This window comes from Triticum urartu, chromosome 7A (assembly GCF_056163025.1).
Source record: "Triticum urartu cultivar PI428250 chromosome 7A, HENAU_Tu73, whole genome shotgun sequence".
NCBI lineage: Eukaryota > Viridiplantae > Streptophyta > Magnoliopsida > Poales > Poaceae > Triticum > Triticum urartu.
This window is the reverse complement of record NC_141879.1, coordinates 265,607,995-265,629,577: the sequence shown is the minus strand read 5'-3', so window position 1 is coordinate 265,629,577 and position 21,583 is coordinate 265,607,995. Positions and strand designations below refer to the sequence as shown.

Genomic DNA, 21,583 nt, shown 5'->3' with positions numbered 1-21,583 from the left:
ACCCGTAGGGTCTACACACTTAAGGTTCGGTGACGCTAGGGTTATAGAGATATTAGTATGCGGTAACCCTAAAGTGGTTCGGAGTCCCGGATGAGATCCCGGACGTCACGAGGAGTTCCGGAATGGTCCGGAGGTAAAGAATTATATATAGGAAGTGCTATTTCGGCCATCGGGACAAGTTTCGGGGTCACCGGTATTGTACCGGGACCACCGGAAGGGTCCCGGGGGTCCACCGGGTGGGGCCACCTGCCCTGGGGGGGCACATGGGCTGTAGGGGGTGCGCCTTGGCCTATATGGGCCAAGGGCACCAGCCGCAAGAGGCCCATGCGCCAAGAGAAGAGGGAAAGGAAGAGTCCTAAAGGGGGAAGGCACCTCCGAGGTGCCTTGGGGAGGAGGGACTCCTCCCTTGGCCGCACCCTTCCTTGGAGGAAGGGCCAAAGGCTGCGCCCCCCCTCTCCCTTGGCCCTATATATAGTGGGGGAAAGGGAGGGCAGCAACACCTAAGCCCTGGCGCCTCCCTCTCCCTCCCATGACACATCTCCCTCCTCCCGCAGCGCTTGGCGAAGCCCTGTTGGAATCCCGCTACTTCCACCACCACGCCGTTGTGCTGCTGGATCTCCATCAACCTCTCCTTTCCCCTTGCTGGATCAAGAAGGAGGAGACGTCGCTGCTCCGTACGTGTGTTGAACGCGGAGGTGCCGTCCGTTCGGCGCTAGGATCATCGGTGATTTGGATCACGACGAGTACGACTCCATCAACCCCGTTCTCTTGAACGCTTCCGCGCGCGATCTACAAGGGTATGTAGATACACTCCTCCCTCGTTGCTAGATGACTCCATAGATAGATCTTGGTGACACGTAGGAAAATTTTGAATTTATGCTACGTTCCCCAACAGTGGCATCATGAGCTAGGTCTATGCGTAGTTTCTATGCACGAGTAGAACACAAAGTAGTTGTGGGCGTTGATTTTGTTCAATATGCTTACCGTTACTAGTCCAATCTTGATTCGGTGGCATTGTGGGATGAAGCGGCCCGGACCGACCTTACACGTACTCTTACGTGAGACTGGTTCCACCGACTGACATGCACTAGTTGCATAAGGTGGCTAGCGGGTGTTTGTCTCTCCCACTTTAGTCGGATCGGATTCGATGAAAAGGGTCCTTATGAAGGGTAAATAGCAATTGGCATATCACATTGTGGTTTTTGCGTAGGTAAGAAACGTTCTTGCTAGAAACCCATAGCAGCCACGTAAAACATGCAAACAACAATTAGAGGACGTCTAACTTGTTTTTGCAGGGTATGCTATGTGATGTGATATGGCCAAGAAGAATGTGATGAATGATATGTGATATATGATATTGATCATGTTCTTGTAATAGGAATCACGACTTGCATGTCGATGAGTATGACAACCGGCAGGAGCCATAGGAGTTGTCTTAATTTATTTATGACCTGCGTGTCAACATAAATGTCATGTAATTACTTTACTTTATTGCTAACCGTTAGCTGTAGAAGTAGAAGTAATAGTTGGCGAGACAACTTCATGAAGACACGATGATGGAGATCATGGTGTCATGCCGGTGATGATGATGATCATGGAGCCCCGAAGATGAAGATCAAAAGGAGCAATATGATATTGGCCATATCATGTCACTATTTGATTGCATGTGATGTTTATCATGTTTATACATCTTATTTGCTTAGAACGACGGTAGTAAATAAGATGATCCCTCACTAAAATTTCAAGAAGGTGTTCCCCCTAACTGTGCACCGTTGCGAAAGTTCGTCGTTTCGAAGCACCACGTGATGATCGGGTGTGATAGATTCTTACGTTCACATACAACGGGTGTAAGCCAGATTTACACACGCGAAACACTTAGGTTAACTTGACGAGCCTAGCATGTACAGACATGGACTCGGAACACAAGAGACCGAAAGGTCGAGCATGAGTCATATGGTAGATACGATCAACATGAAGATGTTCACCGATGATGACTAGTCCGTCTCACGTGATGATCGGACACGGCCTAGTTGACTTGGATCATGTAATCACTTAGATGACTAGAGGGATGTCTATCTGAGTGGGAGTTCATAAGATGAACTTAATTATCCTGAACATAGTCAAAAGGTCTTCGCAAATTATGTCGTAGCTCGCGCTTCAGTTCTACTGTTTAGATATGTTCCTAGAGAAAATTTAGTTGAAAGTTGATAGTAGTAATTATGCGGACTAGGTCCGTAAACTGAGGATTGTCCTCATTGCTTCATAGAAGGCTTATGTCCTTAATGCACCGCTCAGTGTGCTGAACCTCGAACGTCGTCTGTGGATGTTGCGAACATCTGACATACATGTTTTGATAACTACGTGATAGTTCAGTTAAACGGTTTAGAGTTGAGGCACCAAAGACATTTTGAAACGTCGCGAAACATATGAGATGTTTTGAGGGCTGAAATTAGGATTTCGGGCTCGTGCCCACGTCAAGAGGTATAAGACCTCCGACGATTTTCTTAGCCTGCAAACTAAGGGAGAAAAGCTCAATTGTTGAACTTGTGCTCAGATTGTCTGAGTACAACAATCGCTTGAATCGAGTGGGAGTTGATCTTCCAGATGAAATAGTGATGGTTCTCCGAAGTCATTACCACCAAGCTGCTTGAGCTTCGTGATGAACTATAATATATCAGGGACATATATGATGATCCTTGAGATATTCGCGATGTTTGACACCACAAAAGTAGAGATCAAGAAGGAGCATCAATTGTTGATGGTTGGTGAAACCACTAGTTTCAAGAAGGGCAAGGGCACGAAGGGATACTTCATGAAACGGCAATTCATCTGCTGCTCTAGTGAAGAAACCCAAGGTTGAAACCAAACCTGAGACTAAGTGCTTCTGTAATAAGGGGAACAGCCACTGGAGCAGAATTACCCTAGATACTTGGTAGATGAGAAGGCTGGCAAGGTCGATAGAAGTATATTTGATATACATTGTGTTGATGTGTACTTTACTAGTACTCCTAGTAGCACCAGGGTATTAGATACCGGTTCGGTTGCTAAGTGTTAGTAACTCGAAATAAAAGCTACGGAATAAACGGAGACTAGCTAAAGGTGAGCTGACGATATGTGTTGGAAGTGTTTCCAATGTTGATATGATCAAGCATCGCACGCTCCCTCTACCATCGAGATTGGTGTTTGCGTTGAGCATAGACATGATTGGATTATGTCTATCGCAATACGGTTATTCATTTCAGGAGAATAACGGTTACTCTGTTTATTTGAATAATACCTTCAATGGTCTTACACCTAAAATGAATGGTTTATTGAATCTCGATCGTAGTGATACACATGTTCATGCCAAAAGATGTAAGATAGTAATGATAGTACCACCTACTTGTGGCACTGCCACTTAAGTCATATCGGTATAAAACGCATGAAGAAGCTCCATGTTGATGGATCTTTGGGCTCACTCGTTTTTGAAAAGTTTGAGACATGCGAACCATGTCTATTGGTGTATATGCATGAAGAAACTCCATGCAAATGGACCGTTTGGACTCACTTGATTTTGAATCACTTGAGACATGCAAATCATACCACATGGGCAAGATGACTGAAAGCCTCGTTTTCAGTAAAATGGAACTAGAAAGCAACTTGTTGGAAGTAATACATTTTGATGTGTGCAATCCAATGAGTGCTGAGGCATGTAGTGGATATCATTATGTTCTTACTTCACAGATGATTTGAGTAGATGTTGAGTATATTTACTTGATAAATCACGAATCTGAATTATTGAAAGGTTCAAGTAATTTCAGGGTGAAGTTGAAAGATCGTCGTGACAAGAGGATAAAAGATCTATGATATGATCATAGAGATGAATATCTGAATTACGAGTTTGGCACAGAATTGAGACATTGTGAAAATTATTTCACAACTAATACAGCCTGGAACACCATAGTGTGATGGTGTGTCCGAACATCATAACTGCACCCTATTGGATATGATACATACCATGATGTCTCTTATCGAATTACCACGGTAGTTTATGGGTTAGGCATTAAAGACAACCACATTCACTTTAAATAGGGCACCACGTAATTCCAATGAGATGACACCGTATGAACTATGGTTTAGAGAAACCTAAGCTGTCATTTCTTAAAAGTTTGGGGCTGCGACGCTTATGTGAAAAAGTTTCAGGCTGATAAGCTCGAACCCAAAGCGGATAAATGCATCTTCATAGGACACCCAAAACAGTTGGGTATACCTCCTGTCTCAGATTCGAAAGCAATAAGGGATTGTTTCTAGAATCGGGTCCTTTCTCGAGGAAAAGTTTCTCTCGAAAGAATTGAGGGGAGGATGGTGGAGACTTGATGAGGTTATTGAACCGTCTCTTCAACTAGTGTGTGACAGGGCACAGGGAGTTGTTCCTGTGGCACCTACACCAATTGAAGTGGAAGCTTATGATAGTGATCATGAAACTTCAGATCAAGTCACTACCAAACCTCGTGGGATGACAAGGATGCGTACTACTTCAGAGTGGTACGTAATCCTGTCTTGGAAGTCATGTTGCTAGACAACAATGAACCTACGAGCTATGGAGAAGCGGTGGTGGGCCTGGATTCCGATAAATGGCTTGAGGCCATATAATCCAAGAGAGGATCCATATATGAAAACAAAGTGTAGACTTTGGAAGAACTACTTGATGGTCGTAAGGCTGTTAGGTACATATGGATTTTGAAAGGAAGACGGACAATGATGGTAAGTATCACCATTAACAAAGCTCGACTTGTCGTTAAGATTTTTTCCGACAAGTTCAAGGAGTTGACTATGATGAGACTTTCTCACTCATAGCGATGCTAAGAGTCTGTTGGAATTATATTAGCGATTACTGCATTATTTATGAAATCTTGCAGATAGGATGTCAAAACATTATTTCCTCGACGATTTTCTTGAGGAAAGGTTGTATGTGATACAACCGGAAGGTCTTGTCAATCCTGAAAGATGCTAATAAGTATGCAAAGCTCCAGCAATCCTTCTAAGGACTGGAGTAAGCATCTCGGAGTTGGAATGTACGCTTTGATGATCAAAGGTTTTGGGTTTATACAAAGTTTATGAGAAACTTGTATTTCCAAAGAAGTGAGTGGGAGCACTATAGAATTTCTGATGAGTATATGTTGTTAACATATTGTTGATCGGAAATGATGTAGAATTTCTGGAAAGCATGCAGAGTTATTTGAAAAGTGTTTTTCAATGGAAAGCCTGGATTAAGCTACTTGAACATTGAGCATCAAGATCTATAAGGATAGATCAAAACGCTTAATGGTACTTTCAAATGAGCACATACCTTGACATGATCTTGAAGGTGTTCAAGATGGATCAGTCAAAGAAGGAGTTCTTGCCTGAGTTGTAAGGTATGAAGTTAAGACTTAAAGCTCGACCACGGCAGAATAGAGAGAAAGGACGAAGGTCGTCCCCTATGCTTAAGACATAGGCTCTACAGTATGCTATGCTGTGTACCGCACCTGAAATGTGCCTTGCCATGAGTCAGTCAAGGGGTACAAGAGTGATCTAAGAATGGATCACAGGACAGCGGTCAAAGTTATACTTAGTAACTAGTGGACTAAGGAATTTTCTCGATTATGGAGGTGGTAAAAGAGTTCGTCGTAAAGGGTTACACCGATGCAAACTTTGACACTAATCCAAATTATTCTGAGTAGTAAACTGGATTCGTATAGTAGAACAGTTATTTGAAATGGCTCCAAATATAGCGTAGTAGCTGCATCTACAAGATGACATAGAGATTTGCGAAGTACATACGGATCTGAAAGATTCAGACCCGTTGACTATAACATCTCTCACAAGCATAACATGATCAAACCCAGAACTCATCGAGTGTTAATCACATGGTAATGTGAACTAGATTATTGACTCTAGTAAACTCTTTGGGTGTTAGTCACATGGGGATGTGACCTTGAGTGTTAGTCACATAGCGATGTGAACTGGATTATTGACTCTAGTGCAAGTGGGAGACTGTTGGAAATATGCCCTAGAGGCAATAATAAATTGATTATTATTATATTTCCTTGTTCATGATAATCGTTTATTATCCATGCTAGAATTGTATTGATAGGAAACTCAGATACATGTGTGGATACATAGACAACACCATGTCCCTAGTAAGCCTCTAGTTGACTAGCTCGTTGATCAATAGATGGTTACGGTTTCCTGACCATGGACATTGGATGTCATTGATAACGGGATCACATCATTAGGAGAATGATGTGATGGACAAAGACCCAATCCTAAGCCTAGCACAAGATCATGTAGTTCGTATGCTAAAGCTTTTCTAATGTCAAGTATCATTTCCTTAGACCATGAGATTGTGCAACTCCCGGATACCGTAGGAGTGCTTTGGGTGTGCCAAACGTCACAACGTAACTGGGTGGCTATAAAGGTACACTACAGGTATCTCCGAAAGTGTCTGTTGGGTTGGCACGAATCGAGACTGGGATTTGTCACTCCGTGTAAACGGAGAGGTATCTCTGGGCCCACTCGGTAGGACATCATTATAATGTGCACAATGTGATCAAGGAGTTTATCACGGGATGATGTGTTACGGAACGAGTAAAGAGACTTGCCGGTAACGAGATTGAACAAGGTATCGGGATACCGACGATCGAATCTCGGGCAAGTGTCATACCGATAGACAAAGGGAATTGTATACGGGATTGATTAAGTCCTTGACATCGTGGTTCATCCGATGAGATCATCGTGGAACATGTGGGAGCCAACATGGGTATCCAGATCCCGCTGTTGGTTATTGACCGGAGAGTCATCTCGGTCATGTCTGCATGTCTCCCGAACCCGTAGGGTCTCCACACTTAAGGTTCGGTGATGCTAGGGTTATAGAGATATTAGTATGCGGTAACCCTAAAGTTGTTCGGAGTCCCGGATGAGATCCCGAACGTCACGAGGAGTTCCGGAATGGTCCGGAGGTAAAGAATTATATATAGGAAGTGCTATTTCGGCCATCGGGACAAGTTTCGGGGTCACCGGTATTGTACCGGGACCACCGGAAGGGTCCCGGGGGTCCACCGGATGGGGCCACCTGCCCCGGGGGGGCACATGGGCTGTAGGGGGTGCGCCTTGGCGTATATGGGCCAAGGGCACCAGCCGCAAGAGGCCCATGCGCCAAGAGAAGAGGGAAAGGAAGAGTCCTAAAGGGGGAAGGCACCTCCGAGGTGCCTTGGGGAGGAGGGACTCCTCCCTTGGCCGCACCCTTCCTTGGAGGAAGGGCCAAAGGCTGCGCCCCCCCCCCCCCTCTCCCTTGGCCCTATATATAGTGGGAGAAAAGGAGGGCAGCAACACCTAAGCCCTGGCGCCTCCCTCTCCCTCCCATGACACATCTCCCTCCTCCCGCAGCGCTTGGCGAAGCCCTGTTGGAATCCCGCTACTTCCACCACCACGCCGTTGTGCTGCTGGATCTCCATCAACCTCTCCTTTCCCCTTGCTGGATCAAGAAGGAGGAGACGTCGCTGCTCCGTACGTGTGTTGAACGCGGAGGTGTCGTCCGTTCGGCGCTAGGATCATCGGTGATTTGGATCACGACGAGTACGACTCCATCAACCCCGTTATCTTGAACGCTTCCGCACGCGATCTACAAGGGTATGTAGATCCACTCCTCCCTCGTTGCTAGATGACTCCATAGATAGATCTTGGTGACACGTAGGAAAATTTTGAATTTATGCTACGTTCCCCAACAAAAACTGGTTGTTTTCAATCAAATTTAGAACTGTAATCCTTCTTCTATGTCCTTAGATCTGAAATCCAGAGCCCAATGGAATCTAGAACTTGAAAAGGCTTTGGTGGAGATACTTCTTCAGCATAATACTACTTATCACCGAGGGCGAAACGGATGGAATGGTGAAATTTGGAATCTAATGGTTGGAATATTCCATGCTAGACATAGTTATGTCAAATTCTCAAAGTCCCAAGTTCAAGAGAAGGAAAAGGAATTGAAGAGAGACTATAAAATGCTAAAGGAGGCACGTAAACAAAAGTGGAGTTGATTGGGATGAAATTAGGTGCATGATACAAGCTGATGGACATCTTTGGGATGAGTTGACGATTGTAAGTGTTTTCCTCCTAATTTCAGTATTGGACTAGTTATATTGTTTTATTAACTCTCTACTTGTAGTTGTTTAACTTCTACCCCCCCCCCCACCTTGTTTTTTTGCAGTCATTTGGTTCAAGGATCAATAAATTCAAGTCCAAACATTTTCCTCTCTTCAACTTATTAGGAGATCTTTATGATGGTTAGTTCAACTGCATCCATACATATTAATTAGTTACAAAGTTATAGTTAATTGGTTGATAATTGCATTCTTGTTGCAGTGCACATTGTTGAGGGCCGTTATAACTTGACATCCACTGCTGAGCCATCACAGGCTGCTAGTGTTGCACATACCGAAACTGCGATAGAGGAAGTCAATCGAAGTTTTTCCCATCTTCTTGTTAAATAGAGGTAAAAGAAGTTCCATGTGAATTGTTAGTATAAGAAACAGACTCCATGACATATCCCCCCCCCTCCCCCGTTCCCTGCGAAGCATCATGGTTCTCATATGTAGTTGTGGGATTGTGAATTGTTGGTATGAAATAGAAGTTACAACTTTTCATCTTCTAGTATGTTGGCCACATAAATTTAGTTGTGAGCAATGCGATTGAAACCATATTTTGGAACTGGTCGACCCATGTGCGTATTAATGTATAAGTATAACATATGTGTTATGGAATAAGTATTTTCGGTATGTAGAGAACAAGTATTCGGTCTATATAGAAATTTCTTCTTTCTCTCTACAGTTTTGTACATGTCACACTGCATTGTACTATGTTTGCTTCACTGGAGGTAGCTAGGTGGACTTTTACATGAGCTAGCTATGGACTATTCTGTATCCAGTAGTAATAAGCTAGCTGGGGCTTTATATATTTTTGTTCAGCTAAAATTTGTTGTATTATTACTTATTACATCCACTGCAAGCTCATGATTTTATACTTTTTGGTTCAACAAAAAATGATGATTAAATCTTATTTTCAGCCAAGGAGGAAGTTCGCTCCCAAGAGTGCAAAGTAAAGGCGAGCGAAATGATCAAAATTTATGAACTTCTGTCGTGAACTGATATGAGGAACTGTTGTGAAATGCTGTCACGATTCTCTTTCTTTAGCCCAGATAATATATTATTGTTTTATTTGATCCAAAGTCATCAAAAATGATTGCGTTGTTGTTAAGAAAATGGGTGATGGTGTTACATCCTGATGCTTGCTAGCCTTTGATGTTCTTTGTTTATATGACAATGAGGCTTGGGATGGAGTCTGTCCTTTGAGCATTAAAAGATTTTTTGTTTGCTTCCAGTACTAGTTGATGCACTATATGGTTGTTCATGTTGTACTAGTAAAGATTGAGAATTATAGTAATTTATTCCACACGTGTGCTGTGATGGAGTAAAATTATACTCCCTCCATCCGAAAATACTTGTCATCAAAATGGATAAAAGAGGATGTATCTAAAACTAAAATACGTTTAGATACATATCATTTTATTTATTTTGATGACAAGTATTTCCGGACGGATGGAATAGGATATAAGAGTCATAAGTCATTTATATATGATGGAAGAAAACTGAAGCAAAATTCCCAAAATGCCAAACACTTAATACTATAGATGAGGAAAAGGATTAGGACGGGAGAGAGGTTTGGGGGGGATTTGAGGGGATTTGGTGAAGAGGAGGGATTCACCAAATCTCCCAAAATCCCCAAACCCCTTTGGGGCTTGAAAACCCTCCTGACCAAACAAGGCCTCAAGGGGTCCAAAGTCCAAACCCGGCACGCGGCCGCAACATTTCCTCAGCCAGCCCAACAAACCCGCCCCGGCGCCACCGTCCCCGACCAGCGAAACCGCCTCCCGCTCCTCCCCACCTCCCTCCTCCTCCACCCTCGCTCGGCCTCGTCGCGGACGCCTCCTCCGGCTCCTCGGGTTCTTCCTCCGAGGCCCTCTCCCTCGCCGTCTCCTGGTAAGCCTCGCCTCCCCCCCGGAACCCCGCTCCGCCGCGTCGCTGGGTGCGCGCGTGCTTGCTTGCTTGCTTGATCCTCCCGTGGTGTTGGTGGACTTGTGGGTTTGTCTCGGTCCTCGAATCGGATCCGCGGCGCCGCTCTTGTGTGTTTCTCCGCCGCAATGCTCGGATTCGTCGTGTGTTGACGGGGGAGGTTTCCCTTGTCCTCCGCCTCGCTGGCGTTCTCGGTTGCTTTTCCGCCGTAATTAAGTTGCGAAGCTCTTGATGGTTGACGCTCGCTACCGGAATGTTGGATTTCTTCTCGACTTGTTGGTGGAGTTTTTTTTTTCGTTCTCCGATTCTTCAGGTTTTTTCGCTTCAGGAAAGTTCATGGCGCTGCTAACTCTTGTTGCTCGCTAGCGGAATGTTGGATTTCTTCGACTTGTTCGTGGAGTTTTTTCTCGTTCTCCGATTCTTCAGAGTTTTTGCTTCAGCAAATTTCAAGGCGCTGCTAACTCTTGATGCTAGCTGCGATTCTTCAGGGTTTTGGCTTCAGCAAATTCCGTCTGTTTGTTTCTCGTCCTTGGTTCAATCTCTTGTCCGTACGGTTCTGGTTTGGGGGTTCAGAATTCACTTGACTCATTCTTGTTGTTTCTTACTCAGTTTCCAGGCGACAGGCGTGATGGTAGAGGAGAAGAGGGAGAGGGCGGAGGAGGCGTCCGACAGCCCGCAGAAATCCCCGCGCCTGGACCCGCTGGCTGGTCCTGGATGCAGCGACGCGCCTGCGTCTCCGACGGATTCGAGCGGCGAGTGGCCATCGTCCGGGGAAGCGGAGGCGGGGACCAGCAGCGACAGTATGGACGACAGCGGGCGGTGCGACCACATACTCTTCGACCTGGATATGGTGGTACATGATCTCAAGGTCGCAAACCAGGTCCTCAAGGAGCCTCGGAAGTGCCAGCGTCGTAATTGCAAGACGACCTGGGAGGGAGCCAGTGAGGACGACCAAGGGATGATGAAGTGCATAGACTGCGCCTATTTCTTCTGCTCTGGGTGGCTGGTGGACAGGGATGATCCGCAGGGACACGCCCGCTGGCACGCCGGCGAGCACCAGCATTGGGTTGCTCAGTGGTGCGATGAACCGAATTTGGGATACTGCTTCTTGTGTGAACGCCCTATGAGGCTCAGTGACTGGAGCGAAGATGACTATGCAGTGGCGGCCAGAAACGAAAAGGATCAGCAGATGCCGGGGGATAGCGTTGCAAAGGATGGCTGGGGATCGGTGTCCGGCATTGCAAAGGATGAGTGCCAAAGGGTGCCCACAATTGCAATGGACGATGTTGCGTCTGGGTATGCTAATGGTGATGGCCACGTTATCAGAGGGATGCCGAACCATGGAGAAACATGCTACATGAATGCAACGCTGCAGTGCCTCCTTGCGCTTGGTAAGCTGAGGACAGAGATTCGAAGTCAGGATGCTCATTTGGGGAGCATTGGTCTGCACCTGCAGCAGTTGTTCGTAGAGACACGCATTTCGACTGATGCCAGAGGCATGCTGGACCCATGCATGATACTGACAGCTATGCGTGACCGTTATCCGAATCGGTTTGAGCCCTGGAAGATGGAAGACAGCCATGAGTTCCTTCTGTCTTTAATCAATGCTGTGGATGCGGAGGTGGAGGAGGAAAACGGTAGTCATGTCTTACAAGGGGGTGAAGTGTTTCCTACATTTCACGTTTCTCTTTTCGGGGGTCAGCTGTTTGAGACCACATCCTGCCAAAGGTGCCCGCCTAGTGATCCTAAACCCGTTGATTTCAGTGAACTCTATTTGTCACTTCCAGAGAAGGATCCTCCAGCCAGAAGCGTTGCATCACCACCAAGGAACAAAAGCCACGGATCTCAAACTGACAAGACTGATGAAGATAATAAGATTCAAACAATTGCTGAAGGCAGTACTTCTCCTATTCCGGGTTCAGGATTGGGAGATGGGGCAATGGAGAAAACCCCCAGGCCATTGCAAGTTGGTAAGTGTATGCACTCCTGTACTCAACTTAAAAGGCAATGGTGAACCTCTGAGATCATACAACTTTTGAGGAAAGAATGCAGGAACATGCAGAATTGTGTGATCTACTAGTATTATTTGCTATTTCTCTGAAAACAAGCAAATGGTACTTTTTGGAATGGGACTTCATTACTAGCTAAGCAGAGAACTGTTATGGACGTTTTACACATGGATAAAAGAAATAGCAGGAAAATCTTTTTGGGTGGCTACATAAAATCCGACAGGATGTTTCAGCAGTCTTAACATGGCAAAGGTGTTCACCGTAGCGTAGTAGTTCAAACTGAAACTGCCATGGGAAGACCAGGGTCCTTACCATCATACAGTAGGTGTTACTCCAAATGGTTGGTCAACTTAAGTGTGTTTGGATACCGTCGGAAAAAAATAAACAGCTTAAAGTGTGCACAATTGTTATGATGGTAATTGTTATGGACGTTTTACACATGGATAGAAGAAATAGCAGGATAACCTTTGGGGTGGCTACATAAAATCCGACATTTCAGCAGTCTTAACATGGCAAAGGTGTTCACCGTAGTGTAGTAATTCAAACTGCCATGGGAAGCCCAGGGTCTTTAGTCCTTACCATCATACAGTTGGTGTTACTCCAAATGGTTGGTTAACTTAAGCGTGTTTGGATACTGTCGAAAAAGATAAACAGCTTAAAGTGTGGACAATAAAGATTCTATGCAAAGGATGAGTGAGGGCTTCTGGTTGCATGGTCTTGCTAATACTAAGCCCTGTATGTTTGAATCTGCAGATTCTAGCGAAGTGAAGGATGTTGTACACGGTCATATGCAGACTCGGAAGAATGATGTCCCACAAGAGATCAATGAGGTGCCAATAGAAATTTTGGATTTCATTCCTGACTTATTTGATGACACTGAAGGAATGGAGGAAGCAACAATAGATTCTCGTAATCCAGAAGATAAGGAGACGACTTACTCAGTAAAAGTTACTACCAAAGAAAAGGAGGAAGCTCAGAGCAGTGATATTGTTCATGATGAGGCCGGACATATGAACTCTCTTGTGTCAATTGAGGACTGCCTGGAACTGTTTGCGCGTCGAGTGAAGGAACGTTGTGAGAACTGTTCCAAGGTTGCTGAACAGATCATGGCAAGCACCAATATAAATACGACTGTTGATGGAGATCAGACTGAGCTGTCAGACAGGAAAACATGCCCAAGTGAGCGATCTAGTGACTGTAATAGCTTGTCCGTAGAATCTCCAAGTAGGCAACCATACCGTTCAGATGTACATCATCAAGTTATACTCTCTGGAAACATAACTACTGAAGCAATTACTTCAGGGACGAGCTGTGGTGAAAAGGACTCCGCCTCTTGCAGCACAGCCAGTGAAAAAGCTGAAATTGATCAAGGTGTACAAGAAGCTGGGCTTCCAGCTGATAAACAGACTGACCTGCTCAGTGCCCAGGATAGTCCGGATACCAGCACTCAAAATCAGGGTTGTGCGAAGCAGGCAATGCTGGATTATCATATTGCCCAACAAATGGAGGAAAACCAAAATGAGCAGAAAGATGTCAACAGTTGTGCAATTCAAACACAGTTGATTAACAAGCTACCAGCTGTATTAATCATTCCATTCAAGAGATACAGCAATGATCTTTCTAAACTGAGAGTGCATGTGAGCTTTAAGGAGATTCTTCATCTTGGACCATTCATGGACCCCAGGTACCGACTTCTCACACTTCTACACAGCCATATGTAATACCTTTCTTCTATGTCAATTCTGATAAGTTTCTGATCTTTAAGTAAGCAAATAACTACTTTGTTTCATAGTTTCTTCCTACTTGCCATAGAATGCCTTCTCTTTGAAAGAAAAAAGAAAGAGATTTAAAAGACGCTGGCATTGTAGATCAAAGGATCATTCAGACAGTACATTTTTCATGATGTTCTCGTTGTGTATGGAATATTGTGTACTATGTGCACATTAGTTTTTTTTAATCTTGATCGGTAGATATCTGAAATAAACAGGCTCTTAAGATTGTGCAAATGAATGATTGGCACGCATAGTGGGAATTTTCCTGGCATGATCATCTTAATTTTCCTTAGCAGAGTTAGGTTAGGATATCTTCACTCTTGTTTCTCACTGGAAGAGTAACATGATTTAGATTAAAGAAATGTGAGCAAACAACCAGTCTTATAGTTACCAAATCAGCAAGACAATCTAAGGGCATGTTTGGTTTATGCCCAAGGTTGCCCTACTGAAAGGTTGGCCAGCCAAAATTTTGGTTGAGGTTTTGCTTGCCCATGAGTTGGCCAAAATTGGCTAGAAAAATAAACTAGAGTGGGCAAAAAAGCGTGGGCATTCCAAAAAGGTTGGCAACCATCAGACAAGTCCAGGCTTTTTTTTCATGCCAGAAAATTAATCGGGTAGACTTTGGTCACAATCCGAACATACCCTGAAGCTGCATCAGTCTAAACTGCATTTCCAATGCATACAGTGTTAATTTGTGCCTTTGAACACAACTTGCCCATTTAACCATGTAGTCTTGCAATCACATCTATTTCAGTGCTTGTGGGCTCCAACTCTTGTAAATGCCAATAGGTAACAGCTATCCTATTTATTTATTTGTTACTCCCTCTGTAAACTAATATAAGATATTTTAGATCACTAAAGTAGTGATCTAAAAGATCTTACATTAGTTTACAGAGGGAGTATTTGCGAAAAGCTATCCTATTTTTGTTGCATAGGAAAAAGGAAATATGGTGACAATTTGAGTGAAACTAGTTTGGACCATGTACCATGCATTTTGCGATTTGAGTATCAACTGAATTTTAGTGTTCACTCAGACTCATTTGGACCAGAACCATGTACATTGATTGAAACTAGTTTTTGTATAATGATATAATTATATTTGAATATGTATCAGCTATACTGGCTGTCTGCCACAAATTCTATTCAACATAGCAGTGTATCACTGGCGAAGTTATGGTCATGTTCTAAACTTATCATATCATGAAAAGTTATTATGGTGACATTTTCTGGTCTTTTTGGTGGTTATGCCTAACCTTGACCAACTTTTTTTTTTGTCGAAGTTATTATAGTTCTGGATTAGTATTTTCAAAGTTAGATGGGTATACATCTTGCAGTGGCCTTAATTTCTTGGTATTCGAATCAGTCGCTTAAGTGCTGTCTGTTTATCTGATAGAGTATGCATTTTGTTGTTTTCAAGAAAGACAGGCCATTGTTGGTACTCGAGCTAATCATCAGTTTCTTGCTAACTGAAATCCTTACATATGAGTTAACTATTTTGATTTTGTCTTGCCTTCAGTTCTGAGGACAAAGATAACTGCAGCTACCGTCTAGTTGGTGTCATTGAGCACGAAGGGCATCAAATAAATAGAGGGCACTACATTGCTTATGTGCGGGGGGCGGGTCACAACCATCAGAGCAGTGGTTCTTCCTCGTGGGTTCGTGCAAGCGATCTCGACATCAAGGAAGTCTCCCTAGAAAAAGTTCTCAGCCGCGAGGCTTCCATGCTTTTCTACGAGAGGATGGACTGATGCATGTCCGGCATTCTACCCAACTAAGCAATTAGAAGGGCGCTGACAAAAGAAGCAGAAAGGTGAGATTAGCAAGCATTGTTTAGATGGCCAAGTGTACCGTGCTGCTTACATAGAGTCTGTCTTCAAGTCCAATTTTGTTGATTTTGGCGGGCTGGGTCATTGCAGTTGCAGGATTTTGCATTGGTTGCAACTTGTAGCGTGGTCAGCTGGAGAGAACCATTTTTCTCTGTCCATGAAAGTATAGTCATTCTTGTCGGAACGACATGGGATAGGTTCGACAGTGAATATTTTTTGTTAGAAACGAGATTGAATACACGTAGGAAGACACTGGATATTTTTTGCATTCTGCAATTAAATACACCTCTGAAAATAAGCAAGTAGGGTTCTGAACTTGTTTTTTCTGTATCGGGAGCATGCTCTGAGAACTTGCTGCCTTTTACTGAACTGGTAGGCTGAAGCTGATTTCGCTTAAAAAAATAAAAATAAACCCGCGGTGGTACTCAACAGTTGGTTCCTGTCACGTGTCGGTGTTTAGGTGTTGAACTGCGCAGTGTTGAGCAGCTTTGTTTGTGCTGGTGGCTCCGGTAGAGAGTGTGGGCTGCTTTGGTTGCTTCTGGGCCGCAGATGCTACTGCGAGTCTGCCACCGATGGTAGGGAGGGAGGGAGATTGGAATGCAAGCGAAGGTTGCATGTGTTGGCTGGGATAGATGGCGACTTGGAACTTTCCTCACCCCGCAGCGCCAGCGACAGTGTCGCTATATATGGTGGAGCTTCCAAGGGGTAGAAAATGTGCTTTTTAACCCTTTTTGACCGTCCTTTGTTCCTCCACCCGATCGAAACAGAGTGACGAGCCGTGACTAGGGAGAAACATCGCAAGTCGGTCGGCGCACCGGCGTACCGCACAGATGGCGACGTCAGGCCAACTCCACCGCGCGACTTTAAACGGACGTCCGTTTTGTTCTGTTTTTGTTCCTTTGGATAGGAATTTGGGGTCGTATCCGGGTCTGTCCTGAGATGCGGTGGTCGTGTGCCCAGCACGCGGCCGCATCCTTTTGCCCCATCCTGTCCGTCAGGGCCAAGAATTACCCAAATTTGTATTAAAACTAGTTTCGAACCCAAATATTTGTCTGAAAATTAAAATAGTTTTTACAATCCAATTGAAATTGTCTTGACTGAACATAAAATGGACAAATACATCTATTGGTTACCAACGTGATCCCACACGTGCTCAACCAAGTCATTTTGAAGATTCACATGAGTGTGCCAATCATGCATCTCACGGTGGAATTGGGCAAATTGTTCAAATGTGGCCGGGTCTTGGTGCAGGGGCTCAATATTTTCACCTTGATAATCAAATCCTTGGTCGAAGATACTCTCATCACGCTCGTCCTCGACGATCATATTATGCATGATCACACAAGCAGTCATCATCTCCCAAAGCTTCCTTTCATCCCATGACAGTGCAGGGTTTCGAACGATACCCCACCGAGATTGAAGCACACCAAAAGCACGTTTCACATCCTTTCTAACACTCTCTTGCATTTGGGCAAATCTCTTTCTCTTCTCACCTTGAGGTTTTGAGATTGTCTTCACAAAAGTTGACCACTGAGGATATATACCATCTGCTAGATAGTATCCCTTGTTGTAATGATGGCCGTTGATCTCAAAGTTGACAGGTGGGGAGTGGCCTTCTGCAAGCCTCGCGAAGACTGGAGAACGCTGTAGCACGTTGATATCATTGTGAGAACCTGCCATGCCGAAGAAAGAATGCCATATCCAAAGATCTTGTGATGCCACCGCTTCTAATATGACAGTGCACCCGTTAACATGCCCCTTGTACTGGCCCTGCCAAGCAAATGGACAGTTCTTCCACTCCCAGTGCATACAATCTATGCTGCCAAAGCATACCTGGAAAGCCTCTAGCTGCGTTGGTCGCCAACAATCTCTCTGTATCAGCGGCAGTTGGCTGCCTCAAGTACTCTGGGCCAAAGACCTCGATCACAGCCTGGCAAAACTTGTACATTGACATCAGACATGCTGTCTCACTCATACGCACATACTCATCCACCAGATCGCCTGGAATTCCATATGCAAGCATGCGGATGGCCGCGGTGCATTTCTGGTAGGAGGAGAATCCAAGCTTGCCAAGGGCATCCGTCTTGCACTCGAAATATGGGTCATGAGCAACCACTCCCTCTCGGATACGATTGAACACATGCCTGGCCATACGAAAACGAAATTTATCCGGCCTGAAGAGCGGGGTGTTGGCAAAGTAATCTGCATAGAGCAGGGCGTGGCCTCTCTCTGTGTTGCGGTTCAGGTTGGGAGCACGGCCAGGGACTGACCTCCTGTACCGAGGAAGCTGCCGTTGAATATGGTCGTGAACGACCAGTGCAACCACCACAAGATCGTCATCATCCGACGACGAATCGTCCGATGAACAAAGGAAGTGATGGTAGAAAAACTCGTCTTCATTGTCCATACCTTTGTTGGCAAAAAGTCGAACACCTTGCGCTCGTGGTGGCGAAGAGGCCGCGATGATCACCTCGACGCAGCAGGGTGGTTGCCGGCCGGCTACAGGCCGCTCTGGAGCTCTCGTCGGAATCTGCCTCGGCCGCCGTGGTACGTCACCGGCAGTCGTGTCCCCTCTGCCACCGGCAAGGACGACGAGGGCCAAACCTCCTCCGATCGACGACCAAAACTACGGCGGAAGCGCGGGCGTGGTGGCCGCCATGTCGAGACGTGGTTTGGTACGGACGGCGGGGGGTTGCGCGGTGAGGAGGCGGCCGGAGAATAGCGGCGGCGCCGGCGGCGAGGCGGGGCGGGGAGAGAGGGTGAAGCGTTGGGAGCGGAGGGACTGCTAGTGTCCCTGACAGGCGGGCCACGGGGGGACAAAGGCGTGCGTCGAGGCCGTCCGCGCGCGTTCGTTTCACCCCAAACCGAGCGCAAGTTTAGGCCGGGGATGGGTCGAAAGCGGACGGAATCCGGACATTTGTCCGTTTGCGCCCGCGCGCTGGGCCGTCTCGTTTGTCCCTTTTACTCCAAACGGATAGGGGCGAATAAGATAGGGTCGCGCGGTGGAGTTGGCTCAGAGTAGCTAGCGATTGGAGCCAGATTCCTGAGAAACTGGACCAGATCGCTCAAATCGAACCAATTCTCGTCAAAACCATGGATCTCGCCTTCTCGGCACGGCACGCAAGCGTGGCTCCGACAGATCCCACGCCCCGCCTCGCTCCCCGCTGCTGCACTGCAGTCATCATGCGTCCAGTCCACTCCCCCCTCCCTCCCCCCGCCTTTATTTACTCCCTTCCAGACTAAACCGAGGACGCGGTGCTCAACCGGGCGCGAGCCGAAACCCCCCGCGATTCCGCCCCGAAATCGTCAAGATCCACAGACCCCGCTCCCTTCGCCGATACGATACACGCTCTCACGCGCGCCACGCCCTTCCTTCATTAACCCCCGACGCCCTGCCGCTGCTGGCTAGACCGAAGAATAATAGGCGCTTCCCTTCCCTTTCCTTTCCTTTCCCCGCCTTGTCCTCTTCTTCCACCTCGGGCGACTGCCTTTGCCCAGACCAGACACCGGCCGAGATGGAGGGGAGGGTGCTGCGGCGCAGCGTGACGCTGGCGGACCAGCTGGCCACCGTGGGCCCGCCCGCCGCCGCGCCGCCGGGGCAGCCGGGCTCCTGCAACCTCCGCGACCTCCTCAAGCTGCGCGACGAGGACGACGGCCGCCGCGCCGCCGCGGTCACCCTCGCCTCCGCCATGCAGGCCGACCGCCGGGCCTCCTCCTCGCCGCCCTCCTCCAGCGCCGCCGTCGCTGCCGCCGCCGCGCGGACGCTGCTCGACATCATCCGCGACGACCAGCCGGCTCCCCCCGCCTCGCACGCCGTGGTCTCCGCAACGGGCGTCGGCGACCCGTTCGTCCGCCGCGCGGTGTCCCTGCCGGCCCCGGGCCCCGCGTTGACTAGACCCGTGGCCGCGCCGGTGACACCTCCGGAGGCGTCGCCGCCTCAGCCGCCGACGGATCAGGCGGCGGAGGAAGAGGAGGAGCAGGGGGAGCGGGTGTCCCTCATGGCGCTGCTGGAGCAGACGGAGAGGCAGTGGAGCGCCGGCGCGACGGCACAGCAGGAGCAGGAGCAGGACCCGGCGGTCGCCGCGTCGGAGCCGTCGTCACAGGACGCGCTGGTGCCGGAGGACGACGCGGAGCTGCCGGAGCCGGGGCGAGGCGCCGGCTGCTGCTGCGTGTGCATGGCGCGGGCCAAGGGCGCGGCCTTCATCCCGTGCGGCCACACCTTCTGCCGCGCCTGCGCCCGCGAGCTCCTCGCCGGCCGCGGCCGCTGCCCGCTCTGCAACGCCGCCATCCTCGACGTCCTCGACATCTTCTGAGACCGCGCCGCCGGTCTCCCCATCTGACCGCCTCTCAGCTCGCCGCCGGCCACCTCGCCGGGAAAAGGAGCTACTGCAGCTGAGATAGGATCCAGACATAGATAGATCCCTCTGGCCTCTGCACATTTTCTGTAAAACCCGGAAAAAAGGAGATAACAGCATGTTCGGCTCGAAATCACCATCGTCGAATGTTGTTACAGCTTGTCAGAGACCACTATCACTTCTTCTGAATTGCACATTTCTACTTTTGTTTCCTCATTTCAGTTCGCAATTCCGATTTCTTGCTCCGTGTTGGTAACCAATCAATCAGGGTGGGTGCCCGGGTCTGGGTGGTGGCAGGTTAAACAAGATTACTTGGGTTTGACTCGAGATTAATCTATCACTGGCGGAATTACTTTCTGCCAGTATACTAGTAGTACTAGTACCAGCCTTGTTGTCCAGCTAGCAAGCACGCAGTGTTTGGAGATCTCGAGATGCCCTCCATCGGGAGTTCCAATTGATTAATTAATCTGCCCCGCTCCATATTTTTTCCCTTCAAAAAAAAAATCTGCCCCGCTCCACTCCACTCCGCTATGCAGCTCTCAGGCATGAACACATTTAACTCACTCTTCACTTTCGTGGAGTGCATTTCATATTCATATATCTGTTTGTTGAGTGATGCACGATGTCATGAGATGTCAGCGCATTTTTAGAGTGTGATTTGCCGCCGCATGCATTCCTCAATTCGGTCCGCAATAATCGAACAAAACTGTCCTGAAAATAAAAGAATTGTACTCCTACTACTTGCTCGAAATTGAGCTGTAGATGTAGGACGAGCGCTCATTCATCGCGGGTGATCCGTCAAAGCTCGGCGTTGGTTCAATGATGCGGACCCAATTGACGGACGGAATTGCCTGGGCTAGTGCGCTAGGCCAGAGAACCTTCCCTTTCGTCCTCTGCGATGACGGGGCACACGGAAGAGCGTTGCGTTTGCGTCGGTCGCGAGCACCTGTCTGTGGATGCTATACGCCCGGGCCGGTTCGACGAGCCGCTCAGCGGCTCGTCCCCAACCCAGCCCGGGTACGAGGTTGGGTGCGGGACGCTGGCTCGTTCGGGCAAAATTGATAAATTCGACCTATGAACGAAATTAAATCACAGAATAAACTGTCCCGTGCAACTATTTTACGCAGCTGACCTTTTTGTGTGACGTCCGACACGAAGGCGTCACACTACACTGTGCAACGCCTCGCAGATAGGCGTTACACGCCTGGCCAGCGTCGCACCCATGTGATCCGAAAATTACTAAGTCAGCGTGCAGCGCCTGAGAGCTAGGCGTCACACTATACAGTGTAGCGCCTAGCTTCTAGGCGTTGCACTAGTGGTTGCTTCATTTTATAGTGCAACCACTAGTGCAGCGCCTGAGAGCTAGGCGCCACACTATACAGTGCAGCGCCTAGCTCGTAGGCTCTGCACAATGACTTAGCAATTTTTAGGCAGTTTGAGGTGCAACGTTGGCCAGACGTGTAGCGCCTATCTGTGAGGCGTTGCATAATGTAGTGTGACGCTTTCGTGTCGGGCGTCACACAAAAAGGTCAGCGG

General features: G+C 47.3%; 2 protein-coding genes and 1 pseudogene across 2 annotated transcripts; 2 read left to right on the top strand and 1 right to left on the bottom strand.

The window, feature by feature from the left end:
- The first annotated feature begins 9,918 nt into the window (after positions 1-9,918).
- Positions 9,919-15,989, top strand: LOC125518730 (ubiquitin carboxyl-terminal hydrolase 2). Its single transcript, XM_048683558.2, has 4 exons — positions 9,919-10,052; positions 10,695-12,055; positions 12,848-13,778; positions 15,383-15,989. The coding sequence occupies exons 2-4, from the start codon at positions 10,714-10,716 to the stop codon at positions 15,612-15,614; spliced, it is 2,505 nt and encodes an 834-aa protein (XP_048539515.2). The 5' UTR covers positions 9,919-10,052; positions 10,695-10,713; the 3' UTR covers positions 15,615-15,989.
- Positions 15,990-16,814: 825 nt separating this feature from the next.
- LOC147959272 (uncharacterized) lies at positions 16,815-17,844 on the bottom strand (annotated as a pseudogene).
- A 1,084-nt stretch (positions 17,845-18,928) lies between these two features.
- LOC125520065 (uncharacterized) lies at positions 18,929-20,263 on the top strand. Its single transcript, XM_048684861.2, has one exon. It carries the CDS (start codon positions 19,208-19,210, stop codon positions 20,003-20,005), a length of 798 nt encoding a protein of 265 aa, XP_048540818.1. The 5' UTR covers positions 18,929-19,207; the 3' UTR covers positions 20,006-20,263.
- Positions 20,264-21,583: the final 1,320 nt, after the last annotated feature.

What these genes read in the sequence shown, in the direction of transcription:
- LOC125518730 (XM_048683558.2), top strand. Translation starts at nt 10,714, where the DNA reads ATGGTAGAGGAGAAGAGGGAGAGGGCGGAGGAGGCGTCCGACAGCCCG. An exon ending in CCCCAGGCCATTGCAAGTTG is followed by an intron (nt 12,056 to 12,847) that starts GTAAGTGTATGC and finishes TTGAATCTGCAG; the next exon opens with ATTCTAGCGAAGTGAAGGAT. An exon ending in GGACCATTCATGGACCCCAG is followed by an intron (nt 13,779 to 15,382) that starts GTACCGACTTCT and finishes TCTTGCCTTCAG; the next exon opens with TTCTGAGGACAAAGATAACT.
- LOC125520065 (XM_048684861.2), top strand. Translation starts at nt 19,208, where the DNA reads ATGGAGGGGAGGGTGCTGCGGCGCAGCGTGACGCTGGCGGACCAGCTG.